We start from the raw sequence: 24,266 nt of genomic DNA on the forward strand, positions 1-24,266 counted from the left end.
TTTTGTTAAGAAAAAAGTATGAAGTGATTCCAAAAAATTCTCCCGATCACTACCTTATTATCCTTTAGAATATTTTAATTTTAATGCTAATGTCAATGTCATATTATAATATCTCCAATTGATGAAATGAGCGTGTGTGTAACCTATTAACATTCCTGAGAAATTAACAAACAATGTATTAAAACCTCATCAGCGTATATAAACTCCCAACGGTCAGATAACGTATAAAACATTTGAAGAAACTTTCAGCATTCATGTCTAGAAAATAAGCAGCCTTGGAACAAGCGGTAAACGAATACGAAGGCGGGTAGCAATACATGTCAGTAGTGGATTGCTAGATAAAAATCAGTCAAAATTTAACATGTACAGACCCGGATCATCGTTTCTGTTTGTACATCCAAAATATTGGATCTAAAAACAAGGGTTAGGGATTACACAGAGATCATATTAGATCTCCAACATAGATGAAAAGAGTATCACAACAACAATCTCAAGGAAATTATCGAGATTTGATCGATTGCCAATGCGTTTCAAAGGCCACTTCTTCTCTTTTGGCCCCCCTGCAAGAATCCCTTCGAGGATGCGATTACTAAAAAAAGACACTGCGGAGACAGCAAAACCGTTTGACTAGGTAAGAAAGGTGACAATAAAAGTGCAATTAAATCAGGACTTGGTAACTGGTTGACTAAGAAACACTATATGAAATTGCTGTTAAACCCATTATGATTTCACTGAAGGGCCTAATAAACGTTAGGAAATCCACAAAAGTAAAACTAACCATTTTGCAACAGCACAAAAAGTGAGATGCATCTAGCTTTATTTCAATAAAGTTTTATGTTACACTTGCAAAAATCCACAACCTAAGTTATTTCTGATGTGTTATCAGCTATTGCAAAAACATGTAGTTCAAGAGTTCGGCATTTTCTAGAAAGGCTTATTAGCATGAACACGATTACATACCTCTGGCATATTTTGCTTGTCAACACAAGCATGGCAAAATCTACTTGTATGGTGAAAATAATATCGATGAGTTCTGCCCTCCAAACCCAAATGAATTGGACAATGCCACTTTAATGTCCAGTCTTTCTTTGGTTGGTCCCACCAGCACATTTGTATCCTGGATCAATATGTTGTTCTTCATTAATACATTATACAACCTTACGAAACAAATAAATCTTGGTCACTGGCATTGTAAGTAAAAGAGTTCATTAGAAATGCAGACTGATCTCATAGCCCAACCAACCAGAAATTTTCCGGACACTCATCTGCAATAAAGTGTCATAGCTACTAACATAATGGCGACCGCAATTGAACATTGGATACATGTAATAGCTGACGCTAAAATATTTGTAAGCCAAGTGAACTGACAACGTTTGAAATTGTTGTGATATCCCATTCACAGGTAGAACTACTATGAAGGCATGAAACAAAAGAAACATACCACCCCATCATCCGGATTTTCAAGATTTATATTTGGATGAACCCAGCCAGTCCGAATCGCCTGTAGAATGAAGTTCACTTCAATAACGGATTAGTGTTCCGCATAAACATCAATTTTATTCAATCAGAGTTCATCAGAAACTTATACACCCTTGCTATGGGGGTATGTAATGGTTACAAATACAAAAAAGGGAACTTTTTCTATTTCTCAATTAAACAAAAAAAAAAGATGAAGAATGTATTACAGATGCCGGTTAAAAACCTAACTACTACATGCATTACTAAATGAGAACCAAGGAGCTTAGTTAAAACAAGTGAGAGGATAGATCATCCAGTAGGAAATCCATGCCTCTCATTTGACAAGTCAACGTTACTGAGAATAGATATTGAAAGGATATCATTCCATATTTTACAGCAGATATCCACGACTACAACTGCAAGTCCCTGGCCGCAGGGACCACAGCGAGTAAAGAAATTTGCTACTTCATGTCGAAGTTATTCCTATTAGAGAAAGACATCCTAAGAGATTTCACTCAAACAACTTAATCAAATATGCTAGCTCTACAATTTCCTATATCAGCAAATATATGAATCTGCAATGCACCTGTACAGTTGCAACAGCCTCCACAGCACCAGCTGCTCCAAGAAGGTGCCCAACCATTGATTTTGTCGAGTTCACCCTTAACTGCATGTAAGTAAATGTAGGTTTGAGTTGCACACAAAAACTTTCATAAAAATTATGTCCCTGGGCTAAAAGTTAACTAATTTTCATTTGGAAACCTCGGGATTATGGCCGAAGCACTTAATGAGGGCTTGATACTCCTTGAGATCACCAGCTGGCGTAGATGTTGCATGTGCATTTATATAATTCACATCTTCCCTAGGTATTCCTGACTGAGCTAGAGCCTTCTCTATGCACAAAATGACACCAGCTCCTACTCGTAAAATAGGATCAAGAAGCCCAAATTATATGAGAGTTTAATAATAACAGAAACGTTTGTTTGTTTGCAGGTTTAAAGAATGGAATCTTTTCTTTGCAGAATTAACACCAATTCCTGCTTCATTACTGAGCCAACAAGTCCAAATTATGTTTTAATTAAGTGATGCCACAATAATAAGAATAAGAACGAGCGCCTATGGGAAAAAGAGCTCAATCCCTTAATTAATGGATAAAAGGGAAATCTAGCAAGAGTTCATGCAAGGGAAAAGGTCAAGTTCTTACATCAAACATCACGGAGTAAAAAAGTTGATCAGGTGAAAGCCACGAGGTGAATAAGTCTAAACCGTAAAAAGTAAAGGAACATCATTAAGAAAGATGTAACACATAGGTATACACAACCAGGCTTGAGTACTTGCTGAACAACCTAGATCCAACGAAATAATAAACTATAAACAAAAATAAGAAAGAATTTTTTTTTAAATAATCATTTGTTGGGAATAATTCAGAAAAAAATAAAAGCATAATGAAATTTCTTAAAACCAGAGTCAGATATGAACTAATCGATGAAACAATTGTTCAACCCAAGTTCATCGTCGACATCAATGTGCAGCAAAATTATAAAATTTCTCCATCATGATGATTTCATAAATTAGTCAAACTATGTTTGCAAGTTCTAACAAACGGCCTTTAATTAAATGGGATTGGTTCTGACAATGAGCTTTATGAAGGCTAGGAGACAGGTCAAGGGTGATAGAGCATTAACTTTTGTCCGTATGTCAATTGTTTTCGTTCAGATTGGATTGAGAGTATAATAAACATAGTATAGAGAAAACGTTGGGCTCGATTAGGGTGAATCTGTCAAGTATTTAAATGAAAACATTATCTTTTTATCTTCAGCTGTTCAGCACTTGACAAATATTAGTACCTCTTTCTAATTAAATATGAAATGCAATCCCAATAACATACACTGAGAAACTTGACATCTCCACACATTACACAAGAATATGAAGGCCAATAAATTAATAACAGAGGTACCTTCAGGATGAGGCTCCGTCATATGATAAGCATCACATGTGAAGCTTCCACCGAGAAACTCAGCATAGATAGTGGCACCTCTTTTCTGATCATTCGAAAATGACTGAAATCTTAGAAAATGTTTATTTTCATTTTCATAACAAAATTTCTCATCTTTAAAAACAAAAACACAAAAAATATCTCTTTTCATTTCATTTTTAAACAACTAATTTTTACATCTTCCAACAAAATCATTAATTTTAATTGAATCTTATACTCATCACCAAAAATATCCCATTATATTCTAATACAATATAATATATCTTAAACTTTTAAAAATCCCACATACTATTAAAAATACCCATCACCGAAAATTCTGTTTTTTGGCTAAAACAAAACCCAAAATACACCTCGCTCCCCCGATAATTTTTTATAAACTGCAGTTTTGCATGAACACAAAGCTGCAAACTTTTAACAGATTGGAGTTTCTGGATACCTTAGCATGTTCAAGTTCTTCGAGAAGCAACACCCCAGCCCCTTCTCCCATAACAAATCCATCGCGATTCTGTCCAAGATAAAAGGAGTTATCAGGGGAGTGATACTAAGCATAAAGAATTAGAAGGCTTTTGCTAATTCTCTTTCATTCGCTAGTAGTCAGAAAACTGTATGATGGTTTTACATGACTAGGATAATTTTTCCATTCTTGCTAATGTAAGCACATAAATTGTTTTATCATTGAGGAACATTTAAATCACACAGACAAGGAGATCCAGCACTCAAAGTATGAATAATTAATTAAAATAATTGTTTCCAAGCATATTGGCAAACTCAGATAGTAGCGTCTTTTAAGGTCTGTCATTAAAGATCACATTGCAACCACACGACTTTACCCCTGAAGTGCCAAACAGTTTGCCATCACAGTCCTGTTGACAAGACAAATTACTTCCAATCCTTGTTACTGGTAGCGGTAAGATTTTCATGTGCACTGGTTGACGAATTTTCAGATATATAAAAACCAGCATTAAAAGATTCATGAGTAATAAATAATTAGTTAATGAAAGACATGGATTATCAGCTTTGACTTGACAGGCACTAGCAAAAGTAAGAAAGTATGTTACTCAAAAAAAAAAAAGCAACTATGGAACAAAGGAATGTATTTGAAAGTGAAACATAAAACTTAACACGACAGCTTTCTCATTTTTTCAGCAGTTCCACGCCAAATTCCAGCACATATGGTTAAGAACAAATATGTAGAAAATTACACTATCCCAGGGACGCGAGGCTTTAGAAGGATCAGTGTTTCTCTGAGATAGTGCTCTGCAGGCAACAAAGCCTCCCAATCCTGCACCATAGTTTCCGATCAAGCAACTGAAGAAACAAGAGTTCGAAAAATGCAAAACAAGAGAATGCTACCAATTGGTATTATTGCCGCATCTGAACCACCACAAAGCATCATGTCCTGTAAAATAATCCGTATCAACAAACAGCTGGAGCATTTATCAATGATATCTTTATAAATTATAACTGACTCTTCAAGTATGAAACAGAATATGAAGCTTCAGTTCCAAAGCTTGAAAAAACCCGAATAAACTTACAGCTTCACCCCGAATGATGTGATTAGCAGCATTCAGTATGCAGAAATTGCTTGTTGCACAGGCAGTGGATATTGAGTAGTTTGGGCCCATCCATCCCTGCGATACATAATCAATCAAGCTTACAATACCAAAATACGCATCATTTGCTGAACTTGCAATCGTAGCAAACATTAAAAAAAAACTCGTTTAACCAGATCCATAGCAAGCATGGCAGATCCCATATTTGTTGTTGCAAAAGGTACACAAAATGGATTCATCTTCCTATATGAGATCCTTAAAGCCTCAATCGCATCATTAAAAACCTGCCCAATACATGAAAAAAGAAGATAATTAATGTTGGTGTCGAAAGCCAGAATTTTCTCGATTACATTAAAACATTTAAATAATGTACTGTATATTTCCAAGTATATAGAATCATATAGTGCATGTTTCAACACACTGTAAAACTTACAACATCAACCAGATATGATCTAGGTGATCAAAACAAACCAATCTCATTTTCATCCAAGCATACGATGTCACACATGGATTGGAAACAAATTTCAAAAGAAAAAGGTGACGTGTTATATGAATACAAATTATATTTTGAAGAAATATGAGTAACAAGAAAAAGCATGAAAGTAAAATAATCAAATTTACGGCTGCAAATGCACAACTCCATTCCTTCACTAATTTCATAATTGTCCAAAGCAACACTATAGCCTTACCTTCATCCCACCCATGGCAGAGCCAATCAATACGCCACACCTTGCTTTATTTATTTCATCCATGACATCATCCGTAATTCCTGCATCAGCCAAGGCTTTCTTTCCCGCGGTTAGCATGTAAAGCATGAACTTGTCCATTCTTTTGGAAAGTTTAGGTGCAACCCAGCCGTCCGTGGAGAAAGCCTTGATCTCTCCAGCAATTTTCTGCAGTTAAAATGCAGAGTCAAAAGATGAATGGCCAACCCAAAAGACTAAAAATGAGATCATGATAAAACCCTACTGTTGGAAACTGGGAACAATCAAAAGCTTCTATCTCACTTATGCCACTGACACCCTCGAGCAGGTTATTGTAGAACACATCTGGGTCATTACCAAGCGGTGTCTCCAAACCCAAACCTGTCACTACCACTCGCCTATGCTTGGTTGAAGGCTTCTTCTTGGGCATAATTTCATTGGCGGGTTGCATAGCGACAGCCATTACTTCTGTAATTCGCATAACCAAGAGAAATAATATAATCTACTGGGAGAGCAATCAAAAAAGGTATCATAATTATGAAATAAACTGAAATGAACAAGAAAATTTTGTCACATGCATGATTCTCATATATCAGGTCAAACAATATGAACTACCTTTTTTGGTACCTCATACTCAGTTCGGATGGCTTTGGGCAGCAACAACCATAAACCATTAGAATTGAAAAGCAACAAACCTAACCTCACCCAACCTCACCGACCACAGAAAAACTAGACAAAGGTACACAAATTACCCACATTCAGAAAACTAAGTACAAGAAAAGCATGGGTCGGCAAAAGTACTCACAAATCATTGAAAAAGAACGATTAGACGAGTTTCCTCGTATAATAAAGGTTCCACGAATTAATGAATCCAACAAAGTTACAGGCTTTCTTGCGACTGTTAACAAGTTTACGGAGAAAAAGGGGAAGAAAACACCAATCCAATGAACCAATCACCAGCACGCCTAAATTAAAATTGAACCAATCAACCTCGAAGAGATAGGGAGAGATGAAGGACTCTAACCTCAAATAAAATTAAAAATAAATCAACACCAGATCACACCAAGGCAAAATATAAGATAACATAAAACTCACCAGAATGGGCGTCAGGGAAATGGAGTTTCCTGCGCCTGCGATGCAGCGGGATATTCCTCGATCCGAAGCCGAAGAAAGATTCAGATTTCTTGAATCGATCGCAGGGCTCGAAAGCTAAGCAAGAAGACATGAGACCTCGAATGCCATAGAACTGCGGCGCGGACTTGGCGAGGACCATCTTCCTCCTACGGGACGCCCATCTGCCGAGACGCGAACGCGGCGTGGTGGAGAGCATGGAAACGGAAGAGTCGTTTTCACAAGCAACTGACATGCATGCCGCCATTATCCACGAACACACCGCCGACGAAGCAGCCGCCATCCTCAACACCTCACCTTCACACCTCTACTCTATACAAATACACGTAAATCCGTATCTACGTACGTATATCCAGAAATACGCAATCCCTGAAACCCAAAAACAATCGATTCCCTCACAAAAAATTTCGGATTCGAATCAGCTAGAGTGGAGCTACTCCATCCATCCGCTGCTTCACATTAGCGTGGGTGAAATTAACGAGAAACGCAGTTTTATTGATTGAATCTGAGCGGAGAGAGAGAAATTTGAGGAAATGGAACAGGATGCGACATCTGTGTAATTTTTTTTATTTATATATATATTATATGGATATTGAATATTGATTTATTTATTTATGAATGAATATAATCTCACTCGGTCTTTTATTCAGTCCACATGTATATATTTATATTATAATAATAATATTATATTTACTATATTATATATACATATACATATATAAAATGTTCCAAGTGAGCAGCTTACGTGTGATGTGTAATAGACCTCAAATGAACAATCCTTCGCCATAAAAAAACAAACAATTTTCCATTGGTTAATAATATTATTTGTTCTAACTTTGTTTTTTCCCCCCCGATTCTTTGAGCTTACTATCCTCAAACCCATTTAATATTAATAATTAATGCATAGAATTTTTTGTTCAATCACAGTATATTCTTAGAATTTTTAATTAATTATTAATTTATAATATAAATGTACAAAATTAAAACATACGAAGATGAAGTAACCATTCCATTACGGTAAGTCGTAAAGATTTATCGAAATAAATTAATGGTGTATTTAATTTAATTGTTGAGGACGACTCAAATATTTGATTAGGAATTTGTGGTTAAAATGGGGGTCGTTTTAGTCATCAAATAATGATACATGAACATACGTATTGTCTGATGAAAATAATTAAATTGATATTTTAGATGCCCCTAATTATATAAATAGTAGAATAGATAGATTTAGTTAATAATTTATAATAAATCCCACGTGATTATTATAATATTAAATTCAAATATTTGCCCCATAAATTTTTATGTTACCAAGGCTAATTGATGTAAGTAAATTGTAATGAATATTTAGAGAGTAGCATTTTAGTAGGTCTAATAAAGAGATTAGCTAAGGCCTAATAAGCCAAATACCAACCCTAAGGGCAGCACAGACAGACTCCTAATAGTCTATTCTCTCATCAGCTTTTCAAATCTTAATTAATTAAATAAATAATTCACAGTGGAAATTGGAAAGGTGCTTTATTTCAAAATAATTGATATCGAAATTTGTTGATGGGCCGGCCCAACTTTAATCAAATGGGCTTTGAACTCTAAACTGAAAATTTAGCCCATCTATTTCTTGCTTAAACCTAGGAGGCAAGAAACCTGCAGAAAAAAGCTTGGCCGTGTCTCCACCATGGTGCCGGAGAAGAGTAGTGGGAGAAAAGTTAAAGTGGCTGGAAACGGTGGTTCGGAGGTTTTTGCCTCGTGCTCTTTCTCCAGCCTCGGCCTGCACCCCACGTTATGCGAGCAGCTCAAAGGTAATATCCTCCTCTTCTTCTTCTGAGCAAATGGGCGGGCGGGAAAGGTGTGTAAAAATCTCTTCTCGTGTTTTCAAACAGAGAGGCTTGGATTCGAGGTTCCCACGCAGGTACAGGCGCAGACGATTCCTGTTGTGCTCTCCGGCAGACACGTGTAACTATTTTTTTATGCTTCATTAATGCTATTGATGATTATTATATATCAAAAGGTTATATTTTTATGTGTTTTTTTAATGGGAAATGCAATTTTAGGCTGGTTAATGCAGCGACCGGAACTGGTAAAACCGTTGCGTATCTCGCTCCAATTATTCATCACTTGCAGAATCTTGATAGACGAGTTCAGAGGTCAGATGGTACTTTTGGTATGCTTCTTTAATCTCATGCGAGTTTCTTGTTTATCAATCATCTGCAGGTGGCCTTGCCGCGCAGAATAAGTTTGTTCTGGCGTTTTTTTTCCATCATGTACCTGCATTTGCATCAAATTGGTTTCCCTGTTAGTTCAAAGCCTGGATTTCATTTTTTTTGCTGGGTGCGGTAGGGGACTCGTTTGAAACTTCATAAGTATCTATTCGTACATCCTGTATGATCATTGAAACTGAAATGAGGAAAAAAAACAACTAGGAAATTCATAAACTTTCAACCGGAGGAAAGGATAAAATATTTGAAAGGGGAGTTAGATAATAAGAATGAGAATGAAGAAACGTGATTTCATTCATTGATTGATGACGATGAACAGTATGATTTAAATAACCTATTACAACCCATAATCTTGTGACACTTGGAGGAGATCTAGGGATTCAGTTATAACAAATCTAACAACTCTTAAATAAAACAAATGAAATGAAAAGTTATTTTAGAAGAGTCTCGAAGCTCTAAATGGGCTGCAAAACTATCCGGGCTTGTCCAAAGGATTTAATGGGTTGGGCTTCGAGTCTTTAACTTTCCCCCTCAAGCTCAACAGGGGATGAGAATGCACTTTGAGCTTGGATTGTAATCTGATGAATGCTGCAGCAGAAAGAGGTTTTGTAAACACATCAGCAGTCTGATCATAGGATGGAACATGACGGACAGAGACAATGTTGGACTGAATCTTTTCTCAAACAAAAACTCCATGAGATGGGTGAATGTCCAAGAAACCAACAAAAACCAGAAACAGAGCGGCGATCATCCGGATCACTACCCCAATCGGCGTCACAAAAACCAGATAAACTGAGATCACGCGAAACACCAAGTTGAATTCCAAAGTCAAGAGTACCATGTAAGTAACGCAAGATGCGTTTGACTGCTTTCCAGTGAGAGTATAAGGGTGTTTGGATAAACTGGCAGACCTTGTTGACACTATAAGCAATGTCTGGCCTAGTAATGGTCAAGTATTGTAGTGCCCCAACTGTGCTTCGATAAAGAGTGACATCGTCAAAAGGATCACCATCATGCAAAGATAACTTTACTCCAGTAGACATTGGTGTAGGTAATGGCTTTGCGTTTTCCATCTTTGTGCGAACCAGGAGATCTCGAGTATACTTTGTTTGAGTGAGAAACAAAGACTGATCAACTGAGCGAAATACTTCGATGCCGAGGAAATAAGAGACTTCACCAAGATCTTTAAGAGAAAACCTGCTACTGAGTTGAAGAATCAAGTTGTGAAGTTGAGTCTCATCATTGCCTGTGACTAAAATATCATCTACATAAACAAGTATATAAATGACATAAGTATCACCAAATTTAACAAATAGTGAGGGGTCTGCTTTAGAGGAAACAAAGCCAACAGATTGAAGAGTGAATTGAAGTTTCTCAAACCAAGCCCGCGGAGCTTGTTTAAGCCCATAGATGGCTTTATGAAGCTTACAAACAAGAGGTGAAGCACCATTTTGAACTTCAAAGCCAGGTGGTTGGCGCATATAGACAACTTCATGAAGAGAACCATGCAGAAAGGCATTATTAACATCAATTTGTTTGATGCTCCAGCCTTTCGAAGCAGCAATGGTGAGGACAAGTCGAATCGTAGTAGGCTTCACCACAGGGCTAAAAGTGTCGGTGTAATCAATACCTTGAGTTTGGGAATATCCTTTGGCCACAAGACGGGCCTTATAACGAGCAATGGAACCATCAGGATTGGTTTTGATTTTAAACACCCACTTACAACCAATAAGTGGTGTATCAGCAGGGGCATTGACAAGAGACCAAGTATTATTTGCAACCAAGGCATTAAATTCAGTCGCCATAGCTTGACACCAATGAGGATGAAGTATGGCAAGGGTTCCTGAAAAACAGGGACATCAGTTATGTAAACCTTTGGTTTGACGATTCCTGCCTTAGCCCGAGTAATCATGTGATGAGTGTTCGAGGGGAATAGATCAGGGAGTGGTCCAGAGGAATCAGTGTTGAGGTGTTGAGGAGAAGGAGAAGTGGAAAAATCCAGGGAGGAATTGAGATGACTTGTTGTATGAGATGGAACAGTGAGTGTTCCAGAGGAAGCATGGTTATGATTTTGAGTGGAAGATGAGAACGACAAATCAAAGGATGAAAGAGGAGGGCCTGTAGTAGAAGGACTGTCCTGGCTAGAAATAACAGGAAGAAGGAGATTGGAGGGATGTTTGAAAGAAGACACATTGGAGGGAGTAGACGGACGAGAGAATGGGAAAATGGTTTCATCAAATCGAACATGCCTCGAAATATATAGCCTGCCTTCAGAACTTATACACTTATAGCCCTTGTGTTTTTCACTATAGCCAATAAAAGTGCAAGGAGTGGAGCGAAAGGCAAGTTTGTGATGAGGATATGGCCGAAGACAAGGAAAACAAAGGCACCCAAATATTTTCAACCAAGTAAAATCAGGAACCTTGTTGCACAACTGAGTAAAGGGAATAGCCCCACCAATACTCGAGGAAGGAAGTCTGTTGATGAGGTAAACAGCTGTGGAGAAAGCATCTTCCCAATATTCAAAAGACATAGATGCGTGAGCTAGTAAAGATATTCCAGTTTCGACTATATGGCGATGCTTACGTTCAACGACCCCGTTTTGTTTAGAAGTATAAGGACACGACAGACGATGAATAATACCAGAGGATTGAAAATAATTGTATAAAGGTCGAAACTCCCCTCCCCCATTAGTTTGTATGGCTTTGAGTTTTGAATTAAACTGAAGCTCAACATATTTGTGAAAGTTAAGGAAGACTTGGCTAGCTTCAGATTTAAGGTGAAGAAAATAAATCCAAGTGTAACGTGTAAAAGCATCTACAAAACTGATGTAAAAGCGGGAACCTTACGATAAGGTGTAGAAGCTGGTCCCCAGACATCACAATAAACTAATTCAAAAGGCGCAGAAAACTTAGTGATAGAGGCGGAAAAAGGTAACTGATGACTCTTGCCAAGTTGGCAAGCTGAACAAAATTTCATTGTATCAGTTTTTGAAATAGAGACATTACAATTGAGCAAAATTTGCTTAACAGTAGCTAGAGTAGGATGGCCTAGTCTTAGATGCCATTTATCTAAGGTATGGGACGATGCATTTGTTGAACGTGAGGGCGGAGTGTGCTGAGCAGATGCACTTGGAACAGAGAAGGTAGATTGTAGACAGGTGGCTGGAGTAGGAGAGGCCGAGAGTTGAGATCCAAGATGAAATTTGTAGAGACCATCATGCAAAGTCCCGCGGAGAAGAGTTGCTCGCGTTGCTAGGTCCTTGACAAGACAAAAAAAAGGGTGAAACTCAAAGAAGACTTGATTGTCGTGAGCAAATTGACTGACACTAATCAAGTTTTTAGTAATATTGGGGACATGAAGAAGATGCTTTAATAAAAAGGAACGTGAGGAAGTGGATGGGTGAAAATGAGAGTGACCTATATGGGCTATTGACAAACCTGCACCATTCTCCACATGAACCTTACCACCACCTGAGTATTCGGAGCCAACAGCAAGATTCCCAAATTCATTGGTCACATGATGAGAAGCACCGGAGTCGGGATACCACCATTCCTCAGGCACTGGTTCAGATCGAGTAGTAGTGAAGGCAGTGGCAGGGTAGGAGTGATGAGATGATCGATTGGAAGCCTAGGGGATGGGGCGTGAGCTGGCATTGGTCTTAGGAGCAAATTCCTGATCAAACCTATAGTAGCAAATTTCAGCAACATGGCCAGGTACCTTACAGATTTGGCATATGGGCCAACCATTATTTTGATGCCAATAGCGCCTACCCCCACGACCATTTCTTCCTCTGCCCCTACCGCGATGAGTAGTGCCGGGAGACTGATATGAAGACCCTGATGATGAAGAAGCGTGATCTGATTTCTTTTGCTGAGAAAAAGAGGTGGCATTGACAGTAGGCGATGAGTTGTCGTTGGTGATATTGTAAGTATCAAGTTTGCCTTCGTGAGCCATAAGAAGAGCTCCTACTTCAGAAAGATTGAGTGTATCAACTCTAGAGGTGACATGAACCACAACAGATTCGTATTCCTGTCCAACACCACCAAGGACATACAAGATTTGATCCTCTTCAGTAATGGTATGACCACAGGCAGCAAGAATATCAATATAGCCTTTCATTTTACCAAGATACTCCTTCATGCCGAGAACACCTTTCTTCAAGGTCTGGAGCTGTAGTTTGTACTGCATCGCTCGAGCCTTAGATCGAGTGGCAAAGAGATGAGCAACTCGTGACCAGATTTGTGTGGAGGTTTGACAGCCTATCATTTGGCTTTGAACGGATTCACTCATAGAAGCCAAAAGAAAAGAGAAGAGGAGTTGGTCCTGTCGAACCCAGATAATAAAGTCGGGATTAATGATTTCAGGTGCACCATTTCCAGAGAGAACTTGCGGTGGCACAGGAGGACCATCAGAGATGTAGGACTCAAGACCAAGACCTCGAATGGCGGCTAGAACTTGCAGATGCCAAAGAAGAAAATTCTCATCGCTGAGCTTGACTGAGGTGATTTGATTAGCAGGATTCACCAGGAGAAAATTTGGATTTATGGTTGTAGAGGGCATCAGAGTAGAAATCCCAGAATCAGATGAGGCGTTAGCCATTGAAGCTTTGATACCAAGTTAGATAATAAGAATGAGAATGAAGAAACGTGATTTCATTCATTGATTGATGACGATGAACAGTATGATTTAAATAACCTATTACAACCCATAATCTTGTGACACTTGGAGGAGATCTAGGGATTCTGTTATAACAAATCTAACAACTCTTAAATAAAACAAATGAAATGAAAAGTTATTTTAGAAGAGGCTCGAAGCTCTAAATGGGCTGCAAAACTATCCGGGCTTGTCCAAAGGATTTAATGGGTTGGGCTTGGAGTCTTTAACTAGGGGTGAAATTTCTCAGCTCGAGTAAGCGATTCAAGTATGCAGATTGAGTCTATCCGGAAAGATGTACGACTGATTTGAAATGAAACATGCAATTATTGTAGTTGGAGTTTCTTGCCATCATGGATTTATCATTTTTGAAAATGTCTATTAAGCTCGTAGGTTGTATTGGCTTGAGTTAAATTGGAGTAGGCTCACTTCTGTTAGTTTTCTATTTATTATTCTGCATTTTTTTTCCCATTTTCCAATCTGTTCATCTTCCCTACCCTGAAGTCGGAAGGACATAACATCTTCTTAATAGCGTTGGTGCTTGTACCAACGCGTGAATTATGCATGCAGGTGTACGAAATTTTGCAAAAGTTATTGCACCGATTTCATTGGATTGTTCCAGGCTATATCATGGGTGGGGAAAATCGATCGAAGGAGAAAGCTAGATTAAGGAAAGGTACGAGCCATTTTTGCTGTTAGAAAACTTTGAAACTGTTTGGTGGTCTGGATAAGCTTCACTCTGGTGATTAATCCGTGATTTAAGTTTGATGGTATCCAGATGGATCTAGTTGCCAAAACAGGAAATTATTTTTGGTTTAGGACACACAACCAGTACATCCTGCAAATCCTCCCATTGGAGTGATGGGTGTGTGTTGCATTAACTATGATCTGCCATCGTCTTGAATGTAAATATATCCAATAATCAACAAATGTTAAGTCTTGATGTATTCTTTTAGGTCCCTTTCATCTCTCTAAATGATTTTTTCAACTGAGGTTCTTAGAAACAGAGCTTGATCCTGTTTTTTCCAGTTTGGAGGCCTTTTCCTGATCTTACCATAGGCGCCCATGTCAAATTTCACCTTTTTCTGATTGTATTGACAGCCGATTTGTGATTAATGGCTTCCGGCGAACTTATAAACATTTTTACCAGTGCTGCAGTCTCAACTCAATGAAAATATGTCCCCAACTTTTAGGGATCTTATTCCTGAATTTTTTTTTTTTGATTTCTGAATACACCCATATTCAAACGGCAAGCTTTAAGCCCTTTAAGATGTCGATGGTTGAATGGATCTCTTTCTCTAGGTCTTTCTTTCTTAAAAATGTTTTTTTTTCCACTGGCCATGTAATTGGCCGAAGTTATACTGACAATGTGGCTAATTTACGCAACACATTAGTCCATTACAGTATTGCCATGTGAATTTTGCTTGGCCCCTTCTTTAACAATGAATTTCAAATTTTCGTGAGGAGCTTGATTATATTTCAGGTGTGTCAATTCTTGTGGCAACTCCTGGACGTCTTTTGGATCATTTGAAGAATACTTCATCATTTCTACACTCCAATCTTCAGTGGGTGATATTTGACGAAGCAGATAGGTATTAAATATTGATATCTTTCATTAAAGATGTGTTAAGTATGAGTTTTAAAGTTCATTCCTATTGACATACTTTTTGAGGCAGGATTTTGGAACTTGGTTTTGGTAAAGACATAGAAGATATACTTAATTATTTGGGCACAAGGCAGCATGAATTGGTTGGCAAGGAAAATTCAGCTTTTGCTCCAAAAGTCAAGAAACAGAATTTGCTGTTGTCGGCCACCCTAAATGAAAAAGTAAATCATCTAGCTAAAATCAGCTTAGAAGATCCTGTTATGATTGGTCTTGATGACAAGATCCTAAAAAAATCAAATCACAATCATGCTGTGTCACAAGAATCTGATATGAGTGACAGATTAGAAGTGTCCACTCGTATGTTGCATGGTACTTCAGATGAGGAATACAAGCTTCCTTCTCAGCTAGCTCAGAGATACATTAAAGGTATGTATCATGTAGGATATTTAGACTTATTGTTCAAAATCTTGTATTTTGTTAGCTTCACAGCCTGATACTCATCACTTGGCAGTACCATGCGGTTCTCGACTTGTTGTACTCCTTTCTGTTCTAAAGAACCTTTTTGAGAAAGAAGCTTCCCAAAAGGTTAGAGTGTATTTTTAAAATAATCTATATAATGTACTTTTGTATTTTGATGTGCTTTTTCGTTGTATATCTATTTCTAGTATAAGATCTGATACAAGGATGGAACCATGAATATGTCGGATACTCATTCCTGCAGAATTGATTACAATTCTTATCCTCCTTTTCATCAGTAGTATCTCTTTGATTGTATGCTTGTTTATTAGTTACGTGACAAATCATGTTCGCGCATACTGCAGATCCTCCACCAATTACTTGACGTAGTTAACTAGTATTTCATCCTAGTTTCGAGTCATTACTGACAATACCTTTTATTTAACAGGTAGTTGTGTTTTTTTCAACATGTGATGCTGTAGATTTTCATTATTCCCTGCTTAGTGAATTTCAATGGCCACCAGTTTCGCAGTCAGAAGCAGAAGTCAGACAGTTGTTTTTGCGATGCAAAACTTTGCGTTTACATGGGAATATGAATCATGAGGACCGTAAAACAACATTCCAGATATTCAAAACCGAAAAGTCAGCTCTTCTCTTGTCAACAGATGTTTCTGCCAGAGGCTTGGATTTTCCTAAAGTGAGATGCATTATCCAGTATGACTCTCCAGGAGAGGCAACTGAGTATGTTCACCGGTATGTCACACCTTTTTTTTGTAATAATAAATCTATTGGAGGGTCCCAGTCTCAATCAATGCTCGAATTTTTTTTCTAGAATTTTCTAGTGCATAACCTTTTGTGGTGCCTTAAAGATTTATGTGTTCTCTTTTATCCGAAAGCTCCAGTACTTGACCTAGAATTGATGGGTGACTTAAAGATTGATGGGTTCTCATTCGTCCGAAAGCTCCAGTACATGACCTAGAATTGATCTCGAAAACTGTATTCATATTTTACAGTCACGTTGTTTTTAAAGAATACAAGATTTTTTATTTCTTATACACTATACTTCTATATTTGAGGATAATTGGACGAAGATCAAAAAGTAGAGTGGAGGAATGAGTATTTTCTAGTCTTAGATCATCTTTAGGTGATCATTAGTTCATTACTGCTCAGCTAACCGCAGTGTGTTGTCTTGATTTCTCCTGTTTAGTTCTTTTCACTCTTTTCCTTAACCAAGAAAAGTGTACCAACCTACCTGTTTCACATTTTTATAGCTAGACTAGATAGATTTGTTCGTCAATTCACGTTGACGGAGTTTGAAGGCGACTATCAAATTTAATTTTGGCCTGTGCATGCGATTCTCCATTATTTGCTTTTGTCCAGCTTGCATTGCCTTAACCTTCCATGCTCAGTCCAAAATATCACGTGTGAGATTCAATTTACTATTTTTAAAAGTGAATGAAGTATCCACGCATCCTATCTCTAAAGTTTAAGTGATACTATTTTCTGAATTCGTTTGATCAAAATGTGCTATATCAACCTGTTGGGATAAATTTGTCTTTGGTCCACACAGAAAGAAATGGGTTTTGTGGTGTTGCATATCTACTATCTACCGGTGCTAGGTACATTATAATACTTTCAGGGACTGCAGTTCTTCCAGGAGTTACCAAATTGATTGGTACACATAATTTGAAGAATTTTCTCCTAGGTTGGGACATAGGATTCATGACATAGTAGTGGTCGGTCTGGTAAAATTGAAATAATGTAGCTTGTTATTATCTACTTTGGTTGAGTGGTGAAAAGATCAAGCATTTAATTGATATGATATTTCACTGCCCAATACAGGGTTGGAAGGACTGCCAGGTTGGGTGAGAAAGGTGATTCACTGCTTTTCTTACAACCAGTTGAAATAGATTACCTGAAGGACCTGGAGAAGCATGGGGTAATGCCAACAGAGTATTCCCTTCTCAAACTGCTTGATAGCGTCCCTTTATACAATCTTAAGCTTCAGGTCAAAAAGTTTGTTTCAATAGACATGCACCCGTGGCTGCTAACCTTGCAGAGAGCATTAGAATCCTATGTTTCTTCAGAGGTATGCAATTTTTCTTTCGACAGTCTGTATATGGTGCATCTTCCCTGGTTGATTTCCTCTGGGATCAAGACATCTCGAGAAACCTTGTTATTATGAATCCCAAAGCACCTTGTTATTATGACACGGGCTCTCCTAATAATCCTAATTTTCTGAGCTAGCCTGTCACCCCCATAGATAAAATTCTCTCTTTCCATAATAGGCTATAAGAAAGATACAATTAACTTGCTTCAGTTTGGCTAGTTAGTGAAGATAGAAGTTGATGCTTATTAATTTGTCTTGTGATTCTCAAGATCTATAAATTATGTGTATTCCATACCTTTATTTGACGAAAAGATTTATAATGAGAACGGCGTTTTTTTACCAGCCAAGGATGAAGATGTTAGCCCAGGATGCATTCTGTGCGTGGGGGCGCGCATATACTGCCCATCGTGGTGTGCTGAAAAAGATTTTTATGGTGAAGAAACTTCACCTAGGACACGTGGCTAAAAGCTTTGCATTGAAGGAACAGCCTTCATTAGTTAACAAATCTATCAAAAAGCAAATAAAGAAGAGGAAAAGGGACGAGAAGCAGAGAGTAAATTCAAGGAAGAAGAGAGTCATCACAAAATCTTGATTTCGGGTTCTATGCAATCTTTGTCGACATTTGACGATTGCTCCACGTGCATGCAAGCCTTGCAAATGTAATAGTAATTCTGAAGAAAGCATAGGAAATGGTCAGCCTACAACCAGTGTTCCTGCCTTGGCGCTATGTATTAGTCATAGTTCAATTATCATATATTATATATAGGTGGCATTTTGGGTGTGCGGGACTAAAACGATAGCATAGTTGAGCTTATCCATAACAGGGCCTTGTTTAATTCTTTACAACATTGAAGTTGTCATAATCTTGCCTCTTATAGGTTTCAGTAAAGAGTCACAGTTTAAATTTTTTTTTCTTTTTAGAAACTCCCTAAACTTCTCAAAAAAGTCGTTAAACTTCTCACAAAACAAGGAAATGCATCGCGCGCAGCTTGCCAGGAGCAAGAACTTTTGACTTTCACAATCGCAAATGCATTTACAATCGATCCCAATCAATTTAAGAGACAATTTAAGGATGGGTATTTTCCAATCTGGAACTTTATGTAAGAGTTAGAGGTTAGGAATCAAAAATCAAAACATGCTTCGGAAATCCAGAAACCAGACCACCTCGAAACCCCTCACACCCCCAACATTTTACATCAATGATCAATAAATCAATAAAAGCACTAATTCTGAACTCATTGAGCTACAAAAAAACTCACTTTCACATCGGCGTTCTCCTCTATATTTCATTCCCAGGAATTTAAGATAACAAAATAAGGGGAATGGCCAATTACGAAAGGATAGCCATTACATCCGAAGCCCGTAGTGCTATGTAGTCGAAACCATCACTGCCCTTAAAATCATTACCGGCATATTTGGAGTACAGAACTGAATTTCCGGGGGCAATTGACAATGGCTTCCTATTGCCTTCATCATCAAGGGAACCAGGCCCAACTGCAACAACCTGTAATTCAAGAAAATAACTATTGACCAAGATGGCAAAGAGAACATTGCATACAGCAGGTGTCAATCCAAGATTTGGACATGCTGGGAAGAGTTTATGCAACAGAGACTTTCCTAAGTTACTTTGTAAAAAGATAACCTACCGTGCCAATTGAAGGTTTTTCCTTGCTTGCATCTGTTAGGTACAAACCGCCTGCCGTTTTCTCTTCAGCCACAGAAACCTATGAAAGAACAAAAGATATAGCACACATTCAGCACCAATGCACCATACACATGTACACCAAGTTGATGTCCACAGTCCCAGAACAGATTGGTGGGTCCATTTTCATTCAACTTTCAGCATACTTATAAGAAAGGCAACATAAATCAATCTATCTTGATTCTTGAAGACAACATAGTAAAATTTGAGAAGGAAGATAACCTTAATGAGAACTCTGTCATTCTGAGGCTTTAAATCTTTTACATCATCAGTTTCAAGAATACCTACAATGTCGTCTTCCTTCAAAATGAGATGATTCGATCCATTCAACTCCACTTCCGTCCCAGCATACTTCGAGTACACAACTTGGGAGCCAGTCTAAGATGGGAAACATCCCGTAACGCAGTGCATCAAAGTAATCCGAATAAATCATAACCACCAAAATATAATCTAACTTTTGCACAATACCTTCAGACTAATGACTACAGATCTCTTCCCTATCATGCGACCGGCTCCAACTGCAACTACTTCACCTCCTTGAGGTTTTGATTGGGCGGTGGTTGGTAGTAAGATACCACCTGATGTCTTTTCCTCTGCTGACTTAATTTTCACCAACACCCTGTCTCCCAGTGGCTTGAGAGCTGTATACTGAACGGTTGAAGTATTGGTCAAGAAGCATAGACAGAGTAGCGCAAAAAGAGAGAGAGTAAAAAAGAACCTCAATTGTATCAGAAATATCCGCATACAATTCAAACGTTGTTCACTAATTAGAAAGATGAAACAATTGATAGAAAATAAGGGTCTGCTGCAAAATTAATCCGCTATAAACCACTGATTACCAACGGTCAGCCAAGTCAAATTCTACAAGATTCAAATTTCAACAAAATGCAGCAAGCTCACTCGAGCCTCAGTAAAAAATGACAAACATAAGTCGATCAATTGCAAGACAATACAATGACAGCTCATATTCCGCCTTCCAAAGATCAAAGCACGTCAATTACCTGACCAAGAAAATTTATTTTCAACATTTTCTCAACATTCTCCTATGCTAATGGAATCACAAGTACAATAAAACTTCCACATATCACAACACTTCAAATAAGACTAACTAGCTACATCGTAAAATTAGAAAGAAAGCTTTCAGCACCAGCAGTCCAAGAACATAACTTATTTCCCCCCTTAAAAGTAAGAGACAGCAAACATCATAAACAGCGTGAAAAGTCGTGAAAGTCGAGAATAAATTATACCTTCGGTGTAACTGTAGTGGCAGAATTAATAACAAGGCCACGGTGTGGCTTCACAAAGAGACCGTTTCGCCTGTGAGATGAAAAAGATGGGATCTTCACCGCATTTGAAGCTCTGAGCCCTTCAAATGAGGTGAACCCTTTGGCTGATATAGAAGATGTAGCGGAAGTCAGCTGTGTAGTCGCCATTTCCTGCTTCTTAAACTCAACAATCTGAGAATAAGAAACCAAGACTCATCAAGTCATGAGAATTAGAATCAAGAAAGTGTACACAACAAAATGAAGGAGGAAAAAAAATAAACTTTACCTGAAATGAAATCTTTGATAAAGTGCAATGGTGGGTTGGTATCAAAATGAAAGAATTGTTGGCAATGAGGATAACAAAACCCTAGAAAGTAGTTAGTAAAAGGATGAAGATTAGAGGGATCTAGTTATGCTTCAGCTGTGAGTGTGAATGAGCAGCAATCACCGAAGCTCGTTTGATTTTTCGGGCTCTATCCAAGGCCCACTTCAATTTGATAATATAAGGTTTTTTTTTTTTTTTGAAGTGACAATATAAGGTTTTTAATTAGGCATTTCATTTAAATATATTTTAAATTAAGTTAATTTTTTTATCCACAATTAAGGAGTATAAAAACAATTTCGTACAAATTATTGTTAAATTAGCGCATGAAACTATTGGAAATGGTTAATTGATGCATATGATTCAGTTAAATAGTTCAATTTATCTTTAATTTAAATTGTGTTTAAATCTAATTACATTTATTAAATTCAATTAGCACACGTTTTTCCCAAGATTATTTATTGATTAGATTTTAAATATATATATATATTAAATTTATTTACAAAAAATTTTATGGTAAGTAATTAAGTATCATTTTTTTTCGGTCAACTTTTTGTAATTTATTGAGAGACAAAGATATCTTTAGTTACAAGATGTATTAACCACAAAGGAAAGTCTCCAATTTTCCACACAGTTGGAAGAGGAGGAAATAGAAAAAGCAGCAATCGAGTGAGCAACTGCATTAGCCGATCGTCGAACATGGCTAAGATACGTGTTACTTTGAGAATCCAATAGACGTTTGATATCAATAGCGATGAATCCTGCATAACTGAAATGTTCTTTCATTCTAGTGTATGCTTGTAGTGCATGAAGAGAATCTAAAGTGACATGACTAATCTGAAAATTGTGGGTTTCAGCAATCTGTAACCCACCTTCAATTGCTAAGAGCTCTGAGCATAGAACAGACTGAGGCTTGGAGATCTGGTGTCCAAACGCCAATTCAGGTTGGCCTTCATGATTTCGAATGACCCCAGCAATGGCAAAACAATTAGTTCTCTCATTATAGGCAGCATCAACATTCATCCGAAGGATATTCGCAGGTGGGGTCGTCCATGTATTGGGAGATAGCTGTTGTATTTTCTCAGAATTCACACGCAAAGCATTGTGAGCAAGATGGTACTCATGAAGCAAGTTAACACTCCAGTCCACTGAAATCTCCATTGGTCGACTTTCTTTCCTATGAATCAGTTTCAAACCGTTCGCTCCAATTAGTAGCCCAAGTCTTCATTGCAAAGACCTCAAATTCATATTTGCTAAGCTTGTCTTGAAACCAGAGGAATATATATATCAAGGCTAGCTATCTAAGTGGCCTGCCTGTTTAAGAAACTCCCAGAAGCGTGATTTTTTCGAGCTTGGTTTCCCAACAGGGCACAAAAACAACGCATGAGTAGTGGAGTCACCGCACGATCCACTAAGCGGACAAGTTCCAGAAACCGGTAGCCAATATTTCATCTACCATATTAGCTAGGTGAGAAAAGCTGCTGGATCAACTGCGTGTTCCACCCTCCATCATTAACTCGTGTGTAGGAGGCATTCGCATATGAAGCTCTACGTCCCCTGATACTAATTGGAATCCATTTATCTATATATAATTTGTTTTATTCCGACAATCGGAAGATTCTACACTTGACTTGTAAGATAATGATCTGACGTATATGTTCATGATTTCCAATTACTAAATTATAAATTAGAGAGTTTGATAATTGAGGTATTGAAACAAAAATAAATATAAATAAATACCCGGACAACACAAAAGTTTTCAAATCACATCCCTTGTACGTACGTAGCTAGCTAGCTAGCTATTAATGTTTTTCATTACATCTCTTGTCGTATACAAAAATCGTTGAACACATCACACATGAGAGGTGGATTGGGAAAAGAGAAAAGAAAATAAAGCAAAATAAAATTTGTTGCGGAACTCAATTGAAAGTGGATTGGAAAATGATGAATTCATTGATGTGACAATTATTGTTACATTGACAATTAATTGTATTTAAGTTTTAATTTATTGATGTGATAATTTTTTTAAACATGTAAATTAACATGTGCATGTCAATCAATAATTAGTACTGTAGCATAGAATATTACACTCGTGAGAGTTGGATATAAACGAATAAATATTAACGAGTCCGAAATGAGGTTTCGAAATCGGGGAACGAACGTGTTTGGCTGGCAGCGCAGACACTTGACAAATAATCAACATTCCATATTTTTGAATGGAATGCTTATGCAGACGCGGTGAAAACAACCTCCATAATTCCTATGTAGTCCCCAGGTTGAAAACTCATAAATATATGATTGATTCTAATTCAAGCTGATCTTGTTTGAAAAACATGCGCTGTCCATATATTTCTAGACAAATTATTCATGATCATTTCTCCTAGCTACTTTTTGCTGCATGCCCAAATATACCATGCATGATCCTCAACTTAAATTAACATTCAGTTGGCCTATTAATCGATTGATTCTATATCGATATTAATCGAATATTCATCGGTTCGAAAGCTTCCGGGCTATATCCCGATCGAGTACTATAACTTCACACGGATTTTCTTGCATGATTAACAGTGTGAGAATGTAAATTTATTTTGCAAATTGTTTCAACGTGTGCGCCTAAGAGAGACAATTATATCGATCGATCGTCATGAGATTGTGATGTCCCAGCCGCCTGCTATATATATATATATGCAAATTAAACTACTACGAACTCTCATGGGATTTAATTTAATTCAAATTATAACTCTTTTAATTTAATAGCTCGATCCCAAACAAATGTTATTCTTATAATTATTATATTATTATAAATGGTGGCGTTACCATTTTATTTATATATACATTATCTTTTTTTTACATGATGAAGTTTAAAATGAATCATTATTTGTTACAAAATGGAGTTGGTACTTGGTAGCTAGTCGTAGAAAATTGCTAATTAGCGTTGGGTTCGTGGATGCATCTGAATTGGAGCACGAGGAAGTGGACTAGTCCCACGTGCTCTTATCCTCAGCGCGTAAGCTCCTGAGAACAAACATACAGATTCCCCTTTGGCGATTAAAATATGAATATTAATTCAACGTATATATATATATGTTTTTGT

At 37.5% G+C, this 24,266-nt stretch overlaps 4 protein-coding genes across 5 annotated transcripts; 1 reads left to right on the forward strand and 3 right to left on the reverse strand.

Moving 5' to 3' along the window:
• Window positions 1-312: 312 nt before the first annotated feature.
• Window positions 313-7,403, reverse strand: LOC140879598 (3-oxoacyl-[acyl-carrier-protein] synthase II, chloroplastic-like). Of its 2 annotated transcripts, none has more exons than XR_012149468.1 (14): window positions 6,807-7,403; window positions 5,977-6,179; window positions 5,697-5,900; window positions 5,181-5,291; window positions 4,990-5,085; window positions 4,808-4,853; window positions 4,657-4,736; window positions 3,891-3,959; window positions 3,416-3,500; window positions 2,221-2,375; window positions 2,045-2,125; window positions 1,442-1,501; window positions 949-1,117; window positions 313-589 (listed from the first exon to the last, which is right to left on the reverse strand). XR_012149468.1 is itself a non-coding variant. In XM_073283381.1 (14 exons), exons 1-13 carry the CDS (start codon window positions 7,123-7,125, stop codon window positions 1,001-1,003), a joined length of 1,626 nt encoding a protein of 541 aa, XP_073139482.1. In that variant the 5' UTR covers window positions 7,126-7,403; the 3' UTR covers window positions 313-602; window positions 961-1,000. The 2 variants fall into 2 exon arrangements, 1 of the variants encoding a protein (XP_073139482.1); XM_073283381.1 differs by having other exon boundaries at window positions 313-602; window positions 961-1,117.
• Window positions 7,404-8,481: 1,078 nt separating this feature from the next.
• On the forward strand, window positions 8,482-18,791 carry LOC140884880 (DEAD-box ATP-dependent RNA helicase 17). The gene is made up of 10 exons (XM_073291762.1): window positions 8,482-8,638; window positions 8,720-8,792; window positions 8,891-9,000; window positions 14,244-14,387; window positions 15,195-15,303; window positions 15,388-15,743; window positions 15,829-15,902; window positions 16,222-16,526; window positions 17,616-17,862; window positions 18,227-18,791. Exons 1-10 carry the CDS (start codon window positions 8,515-8,517, stop codon window positions 18,473-18,475), a joined length of 1,791 nt encoding a protein of 596 aa, XP_073147863.1. The 5' UTR covers window positions 8,482-8,514; the 3' UTR covers window positions 18,476-18,791.
• Window positions 18,792-18,941: 150 nt separating this feature from the next.
• Window positions 18,942-21,295, reverse strand: LOC140884881 (20 kDa chaperonin, chloroplastic-like). The gene is made up of 6 exons (XM_073291763.1): window positions 21,137-21,295; window positions 20,833-21,042; window positions 20,054-20,233; window positions 19,808-19,963; window positions 19,530-19,607; window positions 18,942-19,387 (listed from the first exon to the last, which is right to left on the reverse strand). Exons 2-6 carry the CDS (start codon window positions 21,016-21,018, stop codon window positions 19,214-19,216), a joined length of 774 nt encoding a protein of 257 aa, XP_073147864.1. The 5' UTR covers window positions 21,019-21,042; window positions 21,137-21,295; the 3' UTR covers window positions 18,942-19,213.
• Window positions 21,296-21,754: 459 nt separating this feature from the next.
• Window positions 21,755-22,333, reverse strand: LOC140878149 (uncharacterized). The gene has a single exon (XM_073281760.1). The coding sequence runs from the start codon at window positions 22,331-22,333 to the stop codon at window positions 21,755-21,757; it is 579 nt and encodes a 192-aa protein (XP_073137861.1).
• Window positions 22,334-24,266: the final 1,933 nt, after the last annotated feature.

Source organism: Henckelia pumila, chromosome 2, assembly GCF_033568475.1.
Source record: "Henckelia pumila isolate YLH828 chromosome 2, ASM3356847v2, whole genome shotgun sequence".
In the NCBI taxonomy this organism is placed as follows: Eukaryota; Viridiplantae; Streptophyta; class Magnoliopsida; order Lamiales; family Gesneriaceae; genus Henckelia; species Henckelia pumila.